Source organism: Neoarius graeffei, chromosome 9 (genome assembly GCF_027579695.1).
Source record: "Neoarius graeffei isolate fNeoGra1 chromosome 9, fNeoGra1.pri, whole genome shotgun sequence".
Taxonomy (NCBI): Eukaryota; Metazoa; Chordata; class Actinopteri; order Siluriformes; family Ariidae; genus Neoarius; species Neoarius graeffei.
The window spans coordinates 62,833,787-62,856,243 of NC_083577.1; the positions used below are offsets into that span (position 1 = coordinate 62,833,787).

Sequence of the window (22,457 nt, forward strand, 5' to 3'; positions counted from 1 at the left end):
AGCAGAAGCCCAACTCCTGGAGTGTGTAAAAACATACTGATGCTGTAATCTGCAAGATAAACACAAGCAGGCCAGTCCTTACTTAAAGCCCCAGCCTGTCCCTCCCAGCACTATGGCTGCCACCAGGATGGCTCCAGCGATGGAGCCAATGATCAGGTTGGTGGCACTAGGTCCTGTCGCGGAGGGGCAGCATGGGAAAATATATACATTTTTAATTTGACTAAAATTCAAACTATGTATTTCGATTGTTGCTTATTAACACTGTTATAAAAAAAAGATTAAAATTGCAAGGAACAATCATGCTTGTTTCTTCAAGCAGGTTAACCTCTTTATACAAGATCTACTTCTGCCTAGCTAAGCAGTTCTAGTCTTAAATCAGCATTGGATTCTAATTAAATTTAATTTACATGTGCAGCGATATAGAAAAGGCCTACTAATAAGAGTATAAACATTACCAAAGTAAACTTAAGTGGTATTGAGTTAGCTGTTTGTGATCTAAATATAGCATTCGGAAATTACAGTATCAGGCTGTAGAAATATATTTCCCAGAAACCTCAGATTATCTATGCAAATAAAGTATTTGGTTTTACTATGTCGCATGCCACCATAAAACTGAGATATTCTCACTTACACACATTTTGCATAATGTTTGTGTGTGCATAACTAAAATTCTAGTGCCTGCTGGTAGAGAAATTCAAGTTGCTGTAAACATATTTTAAGCACCATACATTTTTGTTTACTCTTAAATCTTCAATCGTTTATTAGAAGAGGGTAGTGTTCTCAGTAGGGATGTGATGGCTCAGTGGTTAAAACTTTGGGCTGCTGGCTGAAAGTTCAAATCCCAGCATTTTCAAACTACCAAAGTTGAGGTCTTTAGCAAGACCTTTATTCCCTAAACTGCTCAGTTGTGTCCTGTCTCAAATATAAGCTGCTTTGTATAAAAAAAAAAAAAGTGTCCGCCAAATAAGTAAAATGTAAAGATTTGTTCAGTTCCCAGCCTTGCTTGGTGCAAGGAATGGAGCAAAGCCACTGCAATGTTTAACCACTACAATGAAAATTAGCCTGTATGGCTAGATCTGACACGTTTACATGATGGATCGACGCACTCGTGTTAAAGTGCATTGTCCCTTCTTAATAAATAAAATAAAACAAACACTGATGCTAATGCAGTAATCCAAATTATACCTGTGCATATAGTTTGTGTATGTGTGTATATCATCATTAACCAAGAACCAATCAGTAATCAGATTTGCACTACTACATGCAAGACTTTATGCCAAAAGTGCACCAGTTCATGGGAAAAAGGTGAGACCACGCAACGAAGAGGCCTCCGATATGGCTTTAAGGCAACAATAGATCACAACTATATTTGTAATCTAACAGGTGAATTGTTTTTCATTTAGGCTCACACATATAGTAGTGAAAATCTGGTTACTGATGAAAAATATTGTAAACGTCTAGGTTATATTGGCTAGTCCACATGCCACAACACAGTGGATTACCTTAATGTTTCTGAACCTTAAATTAACACAATCACATGCAATGCCTGTTGAGTTGAGCCCCAAAACCTGATTTTACTGATACGAATGCAGGTATCTATGGTATCAAACAACAGCAGGAGATGTATAGCAACAGTCAAAGGACAAAAATGGGACAGAATAGTTGGAAAGAGATTCTAACAATCACAGGATGCCATAAAAACTTAGGAAAAACACATCACTATGGTTACAAGCTACATAATACAGCCACTACACATACACACAAACACAGTTACACACCACCATAGGCGGGTCACTGCACTGTCACACACAGGACAGCAGCACCATGGAAAAAAATGCTTACTCAAGTCCCCACCCAGTTCCTCCAAACAGAACCCCCAGGGCCAGAACAGTCCCTGCTAGAGCCCCTATCAGTCTGTTAGTGGCCACATTTGCTGTGCACGAGAGAGAGGGAGCATCATTACTAATCATGCTGCTGCTCTTCCACAACAGCTTTATCTGTTAGGATGACTTAGGCTACATCCACACGACAACGGCAACGAGATGTTATTAAAAAAAATATCGCGTCCACATGGGCAACGGATCAGTAAAATATCAGGTACATATGGCAACGCAACGCTTGCTGAAAACGATGCAATACACATGCCACACCTCTAGGTGCGCTGTAAGACGGTCCCATCGGAGACACCAGGACAATAGAAGAAGTAAGGACGCATGCGCATAAACTATTATGCGCGAGACTTCATATTAGCCACAAAGTCAGGAAAATCTGTTCGTAAAGTTACGTTATAATGACCAAATACAATGAAAAGTATTTTTCCAGTCTCACCTGTGAAAGGTAATCCCATGTGATCTCGTTTGGACGGTAAACCTGTTGGTACAGTTAAACGCAGCACATGAATGAGGCATCTTTATTCTCCGCTTTGCCCCATCCAATATGGCGGCGAGGATGACGTATGATTCTACGCGGAAGGCGGCGTCTTTAATGGTCTGGAATAAATTGAATGCTACATGTTGATGGATTAATTTGTTCTTCTACGCCCTTTTTGACGAATGTATTGTAGAACTTAAACCAACATCTGAAGAGGTGAGATCGCTCCTTTTTTTCCCTATTTTTGCTGGCGGGATTGACTCTGCCCTAAGGGCAGAGTCTCTCCCTCTCTCTCTCTCTCTCTCTCTCACTTTGCACCATTACACAATAAATATTCACAGTGAAAATATTTTGTAAGCGCGTTTCATGAACCAAGTTATAGGATTTGTTGACAACTCGCATCGAGTTCGTTACACTTCTACCCGGGGTGAAGCACTGACAGTCATGTGGTTGTGACGTCATCGTAAACAAATCCGTTCTACTCATACAGACGACTTCGCAACAGCGCCGTTGCCAGATCTTTCCACTCTGGAACCCGTTCTCAAAAGATTTCGTTTTGGGGCACCCAAAACGCCGGTGCCGTGTGGACGCCAGGCCGAAACGATAAACAATTTTATCAGATTCACCTGAATCCGTTGCCGTGTGGACAGGGCCTTAGAGTGCTCTATATTTATGGGCCATCAACTCAATTTAAAAACAAAACTTTAACCAAATGTGGGTTTGGAATGCTTGACACACAGCGCATTGTTTGTTTGTGTGTGTGTGTGAGAGAGAGAGACATAATGAGAAAATGACAAACCCCGTGGCTCTTCATCTTCAGTGGAAGCTGGCTCTTTAGGGGGGTCAGGTATGCTGCAGTCAGTCCCTGCCCATGTCACATCACACGTACATGTCGCCTCATTATTGCAAACCTGTCGGTCATACAGCAATGGGCAGAGGTTTTATTTTAAACAAGTTTCATGGATATTTACTCATCTCATTATCTCTAGCCGCTTTATCCTGTTCTACAGGGTCGCAGGCAAGCTGGAGCCTATCCCAGCTGACTACGGGCGAAAGGCAGGGTACACCCTGGACAAGTCGCCAGGTCATCACAGGGCTGACACATAGACACAGACAACCATTCACACTCACATTCACACCTACGGTCAATTTAGAGTCACCAGTTAACCTAACCTGCATGTCTTTGGACTGTGGGGGAAACCGGAGCACCCATGTATATAATATTTTGCGTATACACACACACGCACACACCAGTAGTTTCAGGTACAATTTCTGCAAGTTTATAAGGAAATTAGGGTAAGGGTAAGTTTTACTGAGCATCATGGAGAATCTGCCATGGTTCGGAAAAGTGGTTTGTTATGCAATATGTTGTTTTCTTTACTGACGTAACATTTAAAAAAATTGTTCAAAAAGTAATGATTGGAAATATAAAAATTGTCATAAAATAAATATCACCAACAACATTTGTATTAACCCTCTGGGGTCTGAGGGTATTTTCTGGCACTCTAATGATTTTGGCATGCTCCGATTTTGCTGTCGGTCTCAACAAATCTAAGCAGTATTTTCAAAGTCATATGACTTTTTTGTATTCAGCACAAGTTCAGCTACAATAATATCCATGTAGTATGTACAGTATGTCATGATTCTGCCTTTTAAAAAAAAAACAGATAAATGAAGATGATGATGTAAAAAGCAGTTACAGAACTATGTTGGAAGGTGTGAAAAAAAACCATGACCTTACCCATTGTGACGAACCGTTTTGGTCACTTGAGATGATTCTGTTCACTTGTATGAATGTATCAAGCACAAAAACTTAAATATGCGCCATTGATTTGGACAATTAACTGGCCATCAAAAAAATTTGTCCTATTGTTTTTGGATAAAGGGTTGGCAGAGGGAAGGGTATTCAGTGAGAAGGGTAAATTTCCATTCCATTCAATGAGAAGAGTGAAAACCCCTCCCACTGCCAACTCTTAATCCCATCAGGTCAAGTGATTAAAAAAAAAAAATTACCTTACCCATTGTGACGAACTTTTTTTTTCTTTCACATAATCCAACAGTTCTAAAACTGATTTTTACAACAGCTTAATTTATCTGGTATTTGACTCTGTTCAGGGCAGTGCTGTAGTACTCGAGATCGGTCTTGGTCTCAAGACCGGTCTCGAGACCACTTTTTGAAGGTCTCGGTCTCGTCTCGGAATCGACTGCATTTTTACTCAGTCTTGTCTCGGTCTCGGACAAAGCGGACTAGGGATTTTATTTCAAGACCAGTCAAGACCACAACTGTGGGGATATCAATAAATTGCCTGTGCATTTTTGGATTTACTTGTTAATATCATTGCTGTGATTTTGCGTAAATCGTATTGCTTCGAGTACAACCAATAACTTGACTCATTATTTGAAATTGTTGTCACCGTTAACGGCTGTCACCCCTCCTGCCCCCTTTCACCGCCCCCCACAAACGTGCATGTGAGTGACAGGAGAAGAGGCCGTGTGAAGATGTCAGCCAACTCGTCTGTAATAAAATTTGGTTACCTGAACCACAAAGAGTTTTTGTGCACAACTACAACCAAAAGAAAACACAGCGCAACATGTAAATTTTGTAAAGCAACGCTAACGGAGATGGCTGGGACCACGTCCAACTTTTACCGGCACTTGGAGAGGAAGCATAAAGAAAGATAAGCTAAGTGTAAGTGAGATTTAGTGAATACTAGCTAAACACGTTTGCTAACCATGTGTATACAGTATGTTTCAGGACACCGGTTTCATTGGCTTGCCGGTTATTTACCCCCTAGCTAGGCGCACAAGCATATTAGCACATTACCTCACTGCATCAGATAACTTAATGTTACAATGGATGAAACATTAAGTTAGCTAATGTAGTGTTAACTTTGTGAGAGTGAGGGGTCAGGACATGTGTCTTATTCCTACGTTACGTTTTTTCATGTGATAAAAATGACGAGACAGGTGACATAAAGCTATGTAGCTAATGTGTATATAGTTATGTTACATCAACGTCAACTCTGGCGTAAACGATACACGCCGCGCTCCCTCTCCTGGGTGAGAGAGCTAGAGTCAGCAGTCTCCAGAGTGGAGACAGAGTAACATTAATGCTCCACTTCTATGAAGTTACACATTAAATATGCTTTGCCTGGCTATAAGCATACATCACATACTTAGAGTGCTAATTTGGGGGTTAAATACACAAATATATAACTTTATGTAGTCAAACGCTAGAGCTTGTGTGTGTAAGTGAGTAAGTCTGGCTCGCTCAATCACTCAGATTTTCTCACACTGTGTTAGATGGGTTTTTAGAAAAATACATATCTGTCCCTTTTATCCCTTTTCCATGGAAGTTTATTCACATTAAAAGTGATTGTTATTTCAGTGTTATGGTAAGAAAATTGACTGGTTTGGCCATATTGTACCATGTCAATCATATCGTTGTGTAACCATTTGAAAGCTATTTGAAAAAGATTTTGGTTGCCTTAATGCCTTGCTGTATATGATCCACACATTTTGTTCTAATACAGTACACAGATTTTACATACAGTTATGAAGTTTTGATACTTTTACTTTCTGTACATCTTACACCAATATTTTTAAGATTGCTATTTGATGTAATTGTTCATAATCACCAGATATCTTACGGATTCTTTCGCCCTGAATTTTAGGTTCCTGGAGTACAAGGCAGGACAACAGACAGATGTCACGCAGCCATCTATTGCATCTTTTGCCCAGAAAGTGCAGGTCTACAGTCTGCATTCACCAAGGCAACAAGCCATCAGTGAAGCCATCATCCAAGATTTGGTAATTGGGTGTTGCCTGCCTCTGTCACTTGTAGAAAATGAACATTTTAAACACTTTCTTGAGATAATGGACAGTAAGTACACACCAATCTCTAGAAGAACAATTTCTGAGAAACGGATACCAGAGTTGGTAAGGAAGGTCAAGGAAACTGTTTTGAAGAAGCTGGAGACCTGGTCGTCCGTGTCATTAACAACAGATCTCTGGTCAGATCGCAGGCTTCGCTCTTTTCTTGGAGTGACTGCCCATGTGTGCTCTGAATCAAAGGATTCCTATGCAATTGAATCCTACCTGCTGGACTGTAGGCTTTTTACAGGTAGACATAGTGCAGAATGAATTGCTTCTGCTTTTGAGGAAATAACAGAGGAATATGCTATCCGCCAGAAGATAAGCTATATCATCACAGACAATGCTGCCAATATGAAATGCGCTTTCAAAGTTCACATGCCACAACACCAGTCTGATGAGAGTGAGGAGGAAAATCTAGATGATGAGCACTTGTGGGAGGACATGGATTCAGTGGAAGACACAGAATTACCCTGGTCATCAGGTGAACGGCTTTCCTGTTTTGCCCACTCTCTGCAGTTAGTTGTCAAATGACGGCATGAAGGAGGTGAGGTCAATCTCCCGCACCATAGCCAAAACATCACAGTTCACAACTCTGTTACATAGTAGTGTCATGGTCCTACCTGTGGGTTTCCTCTCTTCAGGTAACATCTCCACTCCTCTCCACTCAGCATTACCGGCCACGCCCGCATACGCTTCCTCTTATTAACTCTCAGTGGCTGTCATTGGCTGTTGCCTATCACCTGCTCCTCCCCTGTGTGTATTTAAGCTGCTGTCCTCCCAAGCTTCAGTGTCAGATTGTCTTCTAGGTGTTGACTCCGTCAACTCTTCAGTCCTGGTAACCTGACCCTGAATTTCTGTCCCTTATCTTGCTACCTGATCTGTGACTCTGTGTTCCAGCCTGTTGTGCTGTCCTGTCTGTCTGCTGAGGGACTGCTCTCTGGGAGACTGCCTGAACACCTAGTGCCGTCAGCTTACAGCCTCCCTACTCTGACAACACCCGATCCCATCTGATCTCTGAAGCTAAGCAGGGTTGCGCCTGGTCAGTGCTTGGATGGGAGACCACAGACATCACCACCATGCTCCCACCAGCCATCCCTGCCTCTCAGTCCTCCTGCCACTGAACTTCACACATGCACATCCTCCCAACTCCCTTTCCCCTGTTATCAGTAAAACTCAACATTTAACTTGCGCTCTTGGGTCCTCGTCTGTTTGTCCTGACAAGTAGCTCACAATTCAAAGACAAGTTTGAGGCTATGTTTGACGCAAATAAGACTATTCCAGCAGCAAACAGCACTTTCAAACAAGTACAGGCCCTCACAGCTCTGGACCACAAAGCCCTGAACGAAATGTGCAGCAAGGACTATGAGGATGTAGTCTTTAGTGCTCGCGAGTGGAACCAGCTGAAGGAACTTAGTGCAGTTCTTGCACCATTCTCCGAGGCAACAGACCTGACAGAAGGAGAGAAATCAGTTACAATTAGCATGGTGGTTCCAACTGTCCTGGACTTGAATACACACCTCCTCAAGATGGAAGAGACCCGAATGCAGTGCCAGCCATTAGTCAGAGCCCTTCGGCAGTCTCTGCTGAAAAGATTCTCTGGAATCTTTACAAAAGCAAACATGGCCAAGAGAGTGGAACAGATGAACCTTTTAACTACAATGTGTACTTCTTGGCTACCATGCTGGATCCACAGTTTGGCCTAAACTGGGTGGATCTGGATGTCACAAATGGAGGAAATGCAACATCAGTGAAGAAGATCAGAGATGAGCTGAAGAGGACACTGACAGGTTAGTATTATCCAGGGAAAGAAATAGTAAAAAAAAGTCCTTACATAGTCAAAGTTGAATTATGGTTTTAATCCTGTCATTGTGTATTTGTTTGTGTTTTTCAGACACTTTGTTGTCAGAGGTGGAGAACATGATCGACAGTGAAGGAGATGCAACTGACTCTGGGGTCATGAATGTGGATTCATCCAGTGATTCGCCACCAGTCAAATGCCCACGCCTTCTGTCCCGCTACAAGGCTCACAAGAAGCGCAACTCAGCCCAGGATTCAAGTGTTATAACACAGATAAGCAAATACTTCGATGCCATCAATGACTCTGACACTGACAATGCACTCTTCATCTGGGCCAAAAACCATGACTGATTCCCACAACTCCACAAGTTGGCACTAAAGGTGCTGTCAGTCTCTGCCTCCTCAGCACCAGTGGAGAGGGTTTTTAGTAGGGGGGCATCATAATGAGACCCCATCTTGCACATTTAGGTCACAGAATGTTGAAGTCTCTGATATTTCTAAAATGCAACCAAACTCTACTTTAAAGTCCACGTTTTTGTGGTCTTTCACAATGTCCATGTCATGTGTTTATCATTCGTGGTGTGCATGGACTTAAATGTTTCAGCATTGCAGTTTGTTCTGGTTTGGCATATGAGGTCATCATTTTTGAAACTGCTTGCACAAAAAATTTGTACTGTATTCGATGGATGGTAAATCATTCAGTACAGTGTTAAATAAAGATGGGTTTCAGTTCCTTAGTGTTTGTATTTGTTTGCTTATAGAAAACAAAGGAAAATTCCCACACATGAAATTCATCTCTGCAGTGCTTTTTGATTATTTTATCAAGACATTTCATTATACAGACATATAATATAGGTCAACAAAAGAGGTGAATGAACAGCAATCTTCATTTGTTTTCTGTGGGTGTTTTTATGGGAATATGGATTACTTGCAGGTCTATTTGAGGGGTGCCTATGGTTTGCATGTTCCACATTTTATCATAAGTGTCATGCAGTGTGGGACACTGGTCTGGTCTTGGTCTTGACTCGGTCTCGCCCTGCCTCGGTCTTGGTCTTGTCTCAGTCTCGACCCCTCAAAGTCTTGGTCTTGATACACTGTGGTCTTGGTCTTGTCTTGGTCTCGGTTTAGGTGGCCTTGACTACAACAATGGTTCAGGGTGTCTTCAAATTAACTTTTGTACAATTTTACTCAGTTCAGAGCCACAACCTACTCTTACACAATTACTCTGTAATTTTGCTCCCACTCCAACTCCAAATTTTACTCTCTAAACTCAAAATAGAGCAAAATTAACTATTTTTCAGGGAAATACTTTTAACTCTGGAAAAATTGTTCAGTCATTTTTCCTGTGCATCTACAACAGCACACGCATATCAACTGATTGGCTCATAATAAATAGAAGAAATATTTACAATTACTCCAGTTGATCTTTGGCTGGATCAAGTCAAAGTTATTTAAAAAACAAAACAAAAAGCACCACTCATCATCAGTGTCGTGGTTCTCAAGACTGAATTGAATCGCTATCCTGAACCATCCGAAGCACAAAATCCGTGTGTCATCTCGAAACAAGTTTTACCTCCAAACAACCTAAACTTTGGCTGACAGATTTTATCCTGTTTAAAAGCAAAAGAGAAACCAATCAAAACCGAAAGAGTGAAAGTGATTATCATGCCGTTACCACGTGAATAGTCTTTTATGAAGGCGTAAGTGGGCGCTCAGCGCTCCGACTCTGGTGTGACTGAGTAAGGTGACAAGTTATGTTTCACCTAATTTAGGTAATTTTAAAAAATATTATATTTGGCAGTGGGCACATAGGAAAGTGTAAAGTATAAAGTTTCTGTCACTATGTTTATCATGCTTGTATGATAAAAGATATTTATCTAAATACACGACCTACTCATTCTAAACCTGCCAGCTTCGCCGGCGAAGCTCTCAACCCCAGAGGGTTAAAATAGAGTGCCTAAGGCTGCACAATACTGTATAGTCAGTCAGTTTAATTTGCTAGAGAGACAGCATGAGTGCTTACCCCATGGTTGGAGCAGATGTGGCCGTTGGGTCCGGTAGGACAGGCACTCATGTTGAAGAATTGGATGGGCAGACACTTACGGTCAAGGCACATCATGGACGGCCCACATGGCGTCCCATCCTCCACATAACCCAGATCAGTGTCATCATCCATTAACACATGACCGCCACTGAGATGTAGAACAATGGAGCAAATTCAATCATCAAATTCAACCTGTAAGGCTGAGGGACAAGCCTGGATACATGTTCCACTCACCTGCATTCAATCAGTCGGCCCTGGTGGTTAAAGGATGTAGGCGTGATCTCTCCCTTTATTCTTCCGATGCGAGGCATTGACTCAACATTAGTGCACAGCAGATACCCACAGAACACATCGCTGTAAGCAGAGAGATGTACAATGACTACGGGATACAGACCGAACAAATACAGCCAAAACGGCAAATGTGGATTAAATCAGCACCAATACACATCACATCACAGAAGATAAAGACTTCTTCTGCTCCTTTTTCTCTATAATAAGACGGTAAATTTGTGGTCACTGAGAGTCATATTCAAAGATGAATTAAGCATACATCTAAAATGTGGTATTAAGACCCAAGACATAACAGACTTAAATCACTACTTGTATACAATTGCACAGTATGTAAGAACAGGGAGTGTCTCAGTTATGCACCATTCTGACCATGGATGCAAGCCTATTTTTATTATGTGATATCGGTTCAATTGAGGAGCAGTATTCAATCGAGTGCCACTGTCTGACTGTTTGATGTAACCACAATACATCACAGTGAAACATATTGTTTGGGCTGTAAATACCGTACACTATAAACTATGGAATACCAGTTTAGACCAACATCCATCCATTATCTGTAACTGCTTATCCTGTTCTACAGGGTCGCAAGCAAGCTGGAGCCTATCCCAGCTGACTATGGGTGAGAGGCGGGGTACACCCTGGACAAGTCACCAGGTCATCACAGGGCTGACACAGAGACAAACAACCATTCACACTCACATTCACACCGATGGTCAATTTAGAGCCACCAATTAACCTAACTTACATGTCTTTGGACTGTGGGGGAAACCGGAGCACCCGGAGGAAACCCACGCAGACATGGGGAGAACATGCAAACTCCACCCAGGAGTTTGCATGTTCTCGAACCCAGGACCTTCTTGCTGTGAGGTGACAGTGCTACCCACTACACCACCGTGCTGCCTTAGACCAACATTAATTACATAAATATATTAATTTATTTATTTTATCTGTTCAAAGTCCACAAAAAGGTTAAGACCGCATTTTAATTAGATATATTGTTTAGTTGGAGGACCACATTTTTATGGATCAAGTTGTGCACTTATGTTACCAACTCTGCATATGGCTAAGAGAGAACAACCAATGATTGTAATGATGTACATTATAAAAATAGATCACAAATACAACTATTAATAATCAGGTTTCCCAAGACTAGGCAGACTGTACACCCTTTTCCATTAAGACATGCTTGATGATGAAAGTGTAAATGGCTGATTAGAAGTCACTCACTGCTTTCCGCACTGGATCCATTTTTCTCCATCTTCCCCACAGTTCCCTTTCTCAGATCCTTCTGTGTTCAACTTCTCATAGCAGAACTTCTCTGACCCCCCAGACTCTACCCAGACATAGAAATTAGACGCGAAAGCGAGTGCACAAGTGAGAACAAAGAGCTATTTTTTGTGTGTGTTAGTTATATGTAAGGAGACAGAAAGTTGTGTGTATTTATCCTGGAGGTATCCTGGAGGATTTAGCCTCTATCTTATTTTTTCAACCAAGTAGTGGCAAGCTTTCTGTATTAGTAGTGCAAGACATTGCAATACAATATACTTGAAGTTAAAAATGAAGCTTTATGAATAATATTAAAAACACATCACTCACTTGGACCCCACACATATTTGCATTGGTTTTCTCTGGTCTTACACTCTCCAGTATAGCAGCGTCCCTGTGTGTGGATATTTTAAATTAGAATCAATAAACAGAGCCAATAATGCTTTGTTTATTAAGAGCCATACATGTATTAAATCATCCATCCATCCATTATCTGTAGCCGCTTATCCTGTTCTACAGGGTCGCAGGCAAGCTGGAGCCTATCCCAGATGACTACGGGCGAAAGGCGGGGTACACCCTGGACAAGTCACCAGGTCATCACAGGGCTGACACATAGACACAGACAACCATTCACACTCACATTCACACCTACGGTCAATTTAGTGCCACCAATTAACTTAAAGTGCATATCACGGGTAAATTCAGGAGCAAAATCAGTGTAATTCTCCTATTTTATATTAAACTTTGGTCAAATATCTGTAACATTCTGCATTCTCTGCAATTTTTTTACCTTGTGCAATAGCAGAAAAATTCAGTTGAAATCAAGCCATTTGAGGCGAATTGGTCCACCTCTGAAAAAACTTGGCGTTTGGATTTCCCAGGAAACATGGATTTTCGTGACGTCACGTGCGGGACGCCTCCCTCTGAATCCTACGTCAGCGCTGGTTTGTTTATGAGAAAACGACCTGGTGGTTTTCTGCAAATTTCTTCAACGTTGTCACGTAATTATTAAAATGGTTAACAGATGTATCGTAGGAGGGTGTAGCAACACCAATCTTGATGGGATTAGTACTCATCGTTTCCCACATTGCGCTCAGGTGACAATTCCATATTTCAATGCAAAATCGCTAGCTGCTAAACTTGGTCTACACAGGCTGTGCACTGAAACCGTGCAAAGCTCTCGCAGCCTGCTGGCGCTTCCGCAGGTAACATCACGAATCTGGCTCCAGACTCCCTTGGGATATTTCCAGACACGTTTTGTGATTTTATTTTTTTCTGCTGTAGACAGATGGCCTTGTGAAAAATTACCCTTCTGGATGAGTGTGTAAAGGGACATACTTTCATATAAAAAAAAAAAACGAATTTGGTCCAGGATATGCACTTTAACCTGCATGTCTTTGGACTGTGGGGGAAACCAGAGCACCTGGAGGAAACCCATGCAGACACGGGGAGAACATGCAAACTCCACACAGAAAAGCCCTCGCCGGCCGCTGAGCTCGAACCCAGGGCCTTCTTGTTGTGAGGCGACTGTGCTAACCACTACACCACCGTGCCGCCATATTTAAAAGTAATTAAATATATACATTTTTTTAAATTACATGCTATAGCTTGTCATACCTGGTCAAGATGGCACAATGAGCCATCCTGTTTGTGGAGGTTTGGAGGGCACTGTAGACAGAAAGACACATCAGCCTCAGTGAATGTCTTCTGCTGGCTTAATGGATAAAACTGAAAAAAGTGCAGTTGCATGAACTGTGAACAAGCCACATTAATGGAGCTGGAAGATAAGCACTTGGTCCTGCGTGTGCATATGTAAAGTGTATTTCCTGTCTTACAATGTTCCTACTGGAGTGAGTGTTATGCAGCATGTTGAAAATGCTAGGAGTGTTGAATGGTGATAGTTGAAAAGGTTAATATCACTGGTCATCTATTCAATAAAATCAGCATTTAAATATTTTATTTCATTTTGTGGATTTTTATGTTCAGAGAAGCTGTTACCGGAACCAGGTATTTAATCAAAAGAAGACAGCACTGAATGTCACATGCTGTCTCGAACCTGTCCAGAGTCTCCTGAGCAGGTCTCTGAAATATCACAGTCATTCACTGCATAGCGACAGCTGAAGCCTCTTGGGTAAAACTGTAAGAGAGAGGGAAGGAAGATGCAGAGAGAGTAAAAGATAGAGAAGATTTTTTCCTTGAAAGCATCTTATTCATTCAAATTTTTTAACCACTCAGACAAAGACACAGAATAAAAAGGCAATGAATCTTCCCTAAACAATGAAGAATTAATCGTATGATTACATGAGTCTGTTGAACAGACTCACCAGACAGGTGCTGTTGCAGCAAGGCCCATCACTACAGTGTGCACCATTTGACAAAGAGCACTTTTTGCAGCATTCCTTGTAGCATTCCTGCAACACACACAAAAGGAAAAGAGGAACAAGACTATAAATCAAGACCATTTTCAAAAAATTAACCACTTAAATTTATCACAGCATTTCCCCTACAGGGAGTAAACAGAACACTTACTTTTACCTGAAAATGCAATATTTTTCCCTACAATGGCAAAGCAATGACTCACAGCTCTTACACCGCAGTCACACTCCTCTCCCACCTCCACGTAGCCATTCCCACAATCTGTTGGCTCAAACAGCTGCACAGAGAAAAAAAAAGGAAAAAAAAGAAAAGGCCATATTACATATTGCAACCTCACGTCTCAATGAAGAAGAAATACAGAACATTTTGTAGTAAAGGGCTACTCATTTCTTCATAATTCAGCATTTCTATTCTGAAGCTCACAACTTTTGATTATTCAAAACGCATCATAATCCTAACATTTTGAGGGAAAATTTGTTTGTAAGCAGGTTGGGGTATAGTTTAGGGGTGATTTGGGGGATGGTCAAGGCCTCACATCGGTGTATTATGTCCAATGCCATGAGCTGAGCAAGTCCTTTGTTCTCTAAATGGCATGCTGCTAAGACTGTTACAGATTTAATATATCTTCTTCTTAGTTGTCTCTCGGGCACGGGCGCAGATAGAGGGGGGGACGGGGGGGATTCGTCCCACCCAGATTTAAATTCACCTCGTTCGGTCCCCCCCACTTATAGGGAGGAAAAAACGTCTATGCTGTCTTTCTTTGCATAAGGCAAACCTCACGGAAAAATCAAAAGACTAATTACCATTCGGTTTACTGAGGTGCACAGCAGCACATACATAGTTGCAACTGTGCAGACTGCACAGGTTGCGAGCTCGAGCTTGGTTGCTATGGTTACCCACAACAAGTTTGACAGGCATATCGGGGACAGCTCCTCCTAGTTCAGGACCCCAACACGGCATGATGAAGGGTGCCAAAAGGCAGAAAACGATTTTATCGTTTTTTTTAAAAAAAAAGACTGTAAGTAAACTGTGCCTTACTTTATCATATCACCTTGCAATTTTTTGATAGTCTGTTCAAAGTAATGTCGTAGTGAAAGTAAAATCGTACGGAGTAGAGATGCCTTTCTGGTAGCCTCCTTCTTTCGGTGGTAGCCTGTAGATACAGTGCTCAGAAGGCAGTTTTAATGTTTAATCTGGCGTTCCCTGCCATAATTTCAGCGAGCATATTGTTTCATAAGGAAACTTTGCGAAGAGTTGTTGACTGACTGCCGCTCACGCAACACACAGGCATAGTTAGAAAGTCAGGATGCACTGGTTTACACTTTACACACACACACGTAGCCCAGCCTCTCGCTATGTTTAACAGTTGGAACTTAGCGGTTTTAAAACTAGTTTTCCTAGGAACTAGTTGTGCGAGGAACTAGTGTTCCAAGCACAACACATGTTGGGGTTGGTTTGCTGGCAGCTTTTGTCCCCCCCAGTTCAAAAAACGTATCTGCGCCCCTGCTCTCGGGTGCCAAGGAAGACTTCTGTTGTGCAAACAGAGTGTCTCGGGGCAGTGGATACGCTATGTGACTTCTGAGGACAAAGTCTGATGCACGTATCTGGCCGTATACAGGGCAAGGGGGTCCATTCAAGTAGTTCGGGGCAGCTGCTCTGGCATGTTGTCTCTCTCTCGCTGCATTGACTCTCTGGCATCGGCCTTCTTCAAATATCTTGACAGCTGCTTTAACGATGGCGTGCCACCCACTGCAGTCAGCTGCCACCACCTCCAGCTGAGTTGAATCGAGGTTTGTCCAAGCCACATGGGCTTTCAGATTGTCAGATCTTTTCCTTGGTTGCCCTCTCTTCCATTTTCCTTGAGCCAGTTCACCATAGAAAAGCTGTCTGGGGATTCTGTTTTCTTTCATACGGATGATGTGGCCAGACCAATGGAGCAGAGTCTTCAGGATTTTTGATTCTATACTAATTGTGTTGGCTCTTTTCAGGACTTCGAGGTTTGTGATGTGATCTTGCCAGAAAATGCGCATGACTGATCTGAGAGATCGAGTGTAGAACTGTTCCAGGCGCTCGAAGTATCGTCGGTAGAGGGTCCATGTCTCGCATCCATACAGCAATGACGACTGCATTGTATACCTTCAGCTTGGTGGCAAGGTGGATTCCCTTTTGCTGATTTATTATATTAAAATGTGTTATTTGCAGCCCAGCTTAATAGAAGAGAAAAGTCATGTAGTCTCATCTCATTATCTCTAGCCGCTTTATCCTGTTCTACAGGGTCGCAGGCAAGCTGGAGCCTATCCCAGCTGACTACGGGCAAAAGGCGGTGGACAAGCCGCCAGGTCATCACAGGGCTGACACACAGAAACAGACAACCATTCACACTCACATTCACACCTACGGTCAATTTAGAGTCACCAGTTAACCTAACCTGCATGTCTTTGGACTGTGGGGGAAACCGGAGCACCCGGAGGAAACCCACACGGACACGGGGAGAACATGCAAACTCCATACAGAAAGGCCCTCGCTGGCCATGGGGCTCGAACCCGGACCTTCTTGCTGTGAGGCGACAGCACTAACCACTACGCCACCGTGCCGCCCAAGTCATGTAGTATAATTACAAATTTATAATTAAACAGTTTCCAAATATAAATGTAAGCAATGTAATATGTGATGCTTTCCTCTTCCTCTAATCACTTTAAATCAAAGGAATGTTTGATGATGCATTTGTTCTGCTACACATACCCCTTTTCCACCAAATCAGTTCCAGGGCTGGTTCGGGACCAGTGCTGGTGCTGGTTCACAACTCGTTCAACTTGCGAGCCAGCTGAGAACCAGTTTGCTTTTCCATAGCTCGTGGTGCTAAGCGGAGCCACGTCATTACGTCACTGTATGCGTCATTACGTCGCTGTATACGTCAGTTACGGCGCTGTATACGTCAGTTACGGTGCTACGTTTACATAAACCTTGGCGCGAATATCAAAGCAAAACAAGGAAGAAGCAGCAGCAACAACAACAACAACAATAATAATAATGGATGACTTCACGTTTGTACAGCTGCTGCTTCTCGTCGCTTAAAAATGGCAACCTTTCGCGGTCTTGTTATTGTTGTCGGTCTTAACAACTCCGCCCCCCCCCGCTGACGTAAGCGGTTCTTTCCTCTGGCCCAGCAGAGAGTTGGTGCTAGCCTGGAACCGGTTTTTCTGGCCCCAGAGCCAGTTCTTTGTCAGTGGAAACAGAAAACCCGGTTCCAAACTAAGCACTGGCCCTGAACCAGCCCTGGAACTGCTTTGGTGGAAAAGGGGCAACAGTGAATGGTTGTTGTCTCACTTCCCAATTGTGGCAGCCAGGGTATGGTTGAGCATCAGCTGTGGACAGAGAGGAGGCAAGTAGAACCAGCAGGTTATGTGTGAGGAGTTTCACCTGTGTTGGACTAGTGTGTCTCTTGTGTTTTTTTCAGGGAAAAAGAGCGCGAGAGCTGAGCAACCCAGCACCACGTGTGTGTGTACATATGTGAGCCTAGAGTGCGTTGAGTAAAGTTGCTAAAAAGTGAATCTAAAGCTGAGAATAAAATACACCTTGAGCTGTCACAAGCCTGTCTCCTATTCCTCATTTCCCTGAGCTGCAAAAAAGTGTTCTATGAATCATTTCCCATCATGGTCAGAGAAATGAGGAAACAAGCAGGCAGTGATAGAGGAAAAAGTTGAGGATTTCTCACTTGATGCAAATAAGAAGTCAATTTGCTGGGCGATGCACAATCATTTTCATCATCTCATTATCTCTAGCCGCTTTATCCTTCTACAGGGTCGCAGGCAAGCTGGAGCCTATCCCAGCTGACTACGGGCGAAAGGCGGGGTACACCCTGGACAAGTCGCCAGGTCATCACAGGGCTGACACAAAGACACAGACAACCATTCACACTCACATTCACACCTACGGTCAATTTAGAGTCACCAGTTAACCTAACCTGCATGTCTTTGGACTGTGGGGGAAACCGGAGCACCCGGAGGAAACCCACGCGGACATGGGGAGAACATGCAAACTCCACACAGAAAGGCCCTCGCCGGCCCCGGGGCTCGAACCCAGGACCTTCTTGCTGTGAGGCGACAGCGCTAACCACTACACCACCGTGCCGCCCGCACAATCATTTTGATTTATTTTTTCAGTAAGTGCTTTATCCTGGTCAGGGTCATGATGGATCCAGAGTCTATCCTGGAAACGCTGGGAAGACACCCTGATGACACACCTTTCAATCACCAGTCTATTCATACTTGGGGTCAGCCATGGCCTGAAGGTTAGAGAAGCAGCCTTGGGCCTAATTCCCGGGACCGGCAGGAAAAATGTGAGGGGAGTTGAGTGAATGAACAGCAATTTCCCCGCCCTCTGCATCATGGCTGAAGTGCCCTTGAGCAGGAACCCAACCCCCAACTGCTCCCTGGGCATTGTAGTATAGCCACCCACTGCTCTGGGTATGTGTATGTGCTCATTGCTCACTTGTGTGTGTGCATGCATGTGTTCACTGCTTCAGAGGAGTTAAATGCAGAGGAGGAATTTTGCTGTGCTTGTGTACATGTGACAAATAAAGGCTTCTTCTACTTAGGGGTAACTTAGAGTTGCCAATCCACCTATGTAGAAGGAAACAGACACAGAGAGAACATGCAAAACCCCATATATACTGTACAAAAGTCAAAGTCCTTCCTGAACCATTCATGGCACGTTTGGCGGCACTGATCTCCGTTTCGTAGCCCTCTGCCTCTAGCCTATATTACATAGCTAAGGTTACAGTGGGGAACTAGTCCTCTGGTAACCACGAGAGTTTAACTCCCTACTCGCACCTGTATTGCAACGTGCCTTGCCAGATGGCAGTAGGCACCATTTTTATGATGGTCTTTGGTATATATACACAGTACTATGGCCATATATACAGTAACCAGAAATTAAACTGAGTTTAGGATTGAACTGAGACTGAACCCTAGAGCTGTGAGCTTGCAATGATGCCACCCCACAAACACTGCTCTGCCACCCACATACAGATTGTTTAAAAATGTGGTGTTATGCTTAGTGCAAAGTTATATACTGAAAAATCAATGAAATACAAGTTTGAAAATTAATAATAGTTGTATTGGATTTTCCATTACCCTTTTGAAGTGTGTGTATATATAGTATATGTACAAGCGTGTGTGTGTGTGTGTGTGTGTGTGTGTTATATACACCAAAAAGCTACAGTATTATAAACCAAAAGCTACAGTATAGCTAAGAGCATGTTCACAATGCTGGGCATCAGAACCCAATTACCAGGTTTTAAGCTAGTATATACGCTTAATACGTTTATATACGTATAAGCATTATACATGTTTCTCATCATCTCATCTCATTATCTCTAGCCGCTTTATCCTGTTCTACAGGGTCGCAGGCAAGCTGGAGCTTATCCCAGCTGACTATGGGCGAAAGGTGGGGTACACCCTGGACAAGTCGACAGGTCATCACAGGGCTGACACATAGACACAGACAACCATTCACACTCACATTCACACCTACGGTCAATTTACAGTCACCAGTTAACCTAACCTGCATGTCTTTGGACTGTGGGGGAAACCGGAGCACCCGGAGGAAACCCACGCGGACATGGGGAGAACATGCAAACTCCACACAGAAAGGCCCTCGCCGGCCCCGGGGCTCGAACCCAGGACCTTCTTGCTGTGAGGCGACAGCGCTAACCACTACACCACCGTGCCGCCCGCACAATCATTTTGATTTATTTTTTCAGTAAGTGCTTTATCCTGGTCAGGGTCATGATGGATCCAGAGTCTATCCTGGAAACGCTGGGAAGACACCCTGATGACACACCTTTCAATCACCAGTCTATTCATACTCGGGGTCAGCCATGGCCTGAAGGTTAGAGAAGCAGCCTTGGGCCTAATTCCCGGGACCGGCAGGAAAAATGTGAGGGGAGTTGAGTGAATGAACAGCAATTTCCCCGCCCTCTGCATCATGGCTGAAGTGCCCTTGAGCAGGAACCCAACCCCCAACTGCTCCCTGGGCATTGTAGTATAGCCACCCACTGCTCTGGGTATGTGTATGTGCTCATTGCTCACTTGTGTGTGTGCATGCATGTGTTCACTGCTTCAGAGGAGTTAAATGCAGAGGAGGAATTTTGCTGTGCTTGTGTACATGTGACAAATAAAGGCTTCTTCTACTTAGGGGTAACTTAGAGTTGCCAATCCACCTATGCAGAAGGAAACAGACACAGAGAGAACATGCAAAACCCCATATATACTGTACAAAAGTCAAAGTCCTTCCTGAACCATTCATGGCACGTTTGGCGGCACTGATCTCCGTTTCGTAGCCCTCTGCCTCTAGCCTATATTACATAGCTAAGGTTACAGTGGGGAACTAGTCCTCTGGTAACCACGAGAGTTTAACTCCCTACTCGCACCTGTATTGCAACGTGCCTTGCCAGATGGCAGTAGGCACCATTTTTATGATGGTCTTTGGTATATATACACAGTACTATGGCCATATATACAGTAACCAGAAATTAAACTGAGTTTAGGATTGAACTGAGACTGAACCCTAGAGCTGTGAGCTTGCAATGATGCCACCCCACAAACACTGCTCTGCCACCCACATACAGATTGTTTAAAAATGTGGTGTTATGCTTAGTGCAAAGTTATATACTGAAAAATCAATGAAATACAAGTTTGAAGATTAATAATAGTTGTATTGGATTTTCCATTACCCTTTTGAAGTGTGTGTATATATAGTATATGTACAAGCGTGTGTGTGTGTGTGTGTGTGTGTGTGTGTGTGTGTGTGTTATATACACCAAAAAGCTACAGTATTATAAACCAAAAGCTACAGTATAGCTAAGAGCATGTTCACAATGCTGGGCATCAGAACCCAATTACCAGGTTTTAAGCTAGTATATACGCTTAATACGTTTATATACGTATAAGCATTATACATGTTTCTCATCATCTCATCTCATTATCTCTAGCCGCTTTATCCTGTTCTACAGGGTCGCAGGCAAGCTGGAGCTTATCTCAGCTGACTATGGGCGAAAGGTGGGGTACACCCTGGACAAGTCGCCAGGTCATCACAGGGCTGACACATAGACACAGACAACCATTCACACTCACATTCACACCTACGGTCAATTTAGAGTCACCAGTTAACCTAACCTGCATGTCTTTGGACTGTGGGGGAAACCAGGGCACCCGGAAGAAACCCACGCAGACACGGGGAGAACATGCAAACTCTGCACAGAAAGGCCCTCGCCGGCCACAGGGCTCGAACCCGGACCTTCTTGCTGTGAGGCGACAGCGCTAACCACTACAACACCTTGCCGCCCTAAATTAAATATATATTTTTCTATTGGATATGCATCTGATTAATTGACAACACCAGTCTGAGAAAACAAATCTAGCACTAGGGTATGTTGGAGCTGCCCTTTGCAAATTTTTTATTATCATCTGTAAAATGACCTCTGTATTAAAAACATTTTTGGGAATACATTATATTCCCTCAGGTATATACTGACTTTTGGTCCTTTTATATCTCCACGGAGATTCAGAAATACCTCTACTTTGTAATGATGTATGATAGTTCATACTTCTGTTAAAATTTTAAGAACTAGAAGCAGATTCACCAAGGGGCACAAAAATGACAAAATTTGTATATAATCTGTGGACTATGCCATTAAATAGTTCCAAGGTTATCATTGAGAATGGTGATATCTGCCTTCCCCCCCCCCCCCCCTTCCCCATATCTTATTCTTTTTATATATTTGTATATGTAAATACTTAATTTATTTTAATTTATCTAGAAGTTTTCTCTATTTCTTTTCTCTGTTTATCTGTAATGATGCTGCTGGAATCTTAATTTCCCTGAGGGAACTTTCCCAAAGGGATCAATAAAGTTTTATCTAATCTAATCTAATCTAGTCTAATCTAATCTAATCTAATCTAATCTAACATTTGATATAGTGTGACCGGTAATACTTATAGCTCATAATAATGACATATTACTTCTTAACAAGCCTTTCAGTATAGGTAATATTTTTTTCCATCCCACAGTATCCGTCTGTAACGTGGCACACAGCTCCTCACTAGTGTATGCACTTGTAATGCTGACTTAATGGTAGAAAGAGCTAATGATAATCTACTTGTATAAACAGCATCATTAGCAAAATCTGATTAATGTGGTTGCCATAAAGATTTTACTGTTTTCATTCCACAAAATGTCTATCCGCCACAGACATTCACTCAATTTACCTACTATAGGACCTTCTCCTGACCAGATAGTTTCTGATTAGGTTGTAGTGCTACAGGATCACTGTAGCCTGGATAAATCATTTCACTTCTTGATACGAGTGGTTAAATTTCACAGTTAGTGCAATTATAAACCTGCTTCTAAAAAAAAAATAATAATAATAATAATA

General features: G+C 42.7%; 1 protein-coding gene across 3 annotated transcripts in view; it reads right to left on the minus strand.

The window, feature by feature from the left end:
- Positions 1-22,457, minus strand: part of LOC132891310 (disintegrin and metalloproteinase domain-containing protein 23) — a 60,464-nt gene that overhangs the window by 3,784 nt on the left and 34,223 nt on the right. For 2 of the 3 annotated variants that reach the window (XM_060928808.1, XM_060928807.1), the window contains exons 16-24: positions 14,226-14,297; positions 13,969-14,055; positions 13,701-13,781; positions 13,262-13,312; positions 11,975-12,038; positions 11,606-11,711; positions 10,322-10,441; positions 10,067-10,235; positions 3,170-3,281 (exon numbers count right to left, since the gene is read on the minus strand). In XM_060928808.1, the coding sequence (XP_060784791.1) occupies positions 3,170-3,281; positions 10,067-10,235; positions 10,322-10,441; positions 11,606-11,711; positions 11,975-12,038; positions 13,262-13,312; positions 13,701-13,781; positions 13,969-14,055; positions 14,226-14,297 (862 nt within the window). The remainder of the gene's footprint in view (positions 1-3,169; positions 3,282-10,066; positions 10,236-10,321; positions 10,442-11,605; positions 11,712-11,974; positions 12,039-13,261; positions 13,313-13,700; positions 13,782-13,968; positions 14,056-14,225; positions 14,298-22,457) is intronic. The other variant, XM_060928809.1, reaches the window with a different exon arrangement.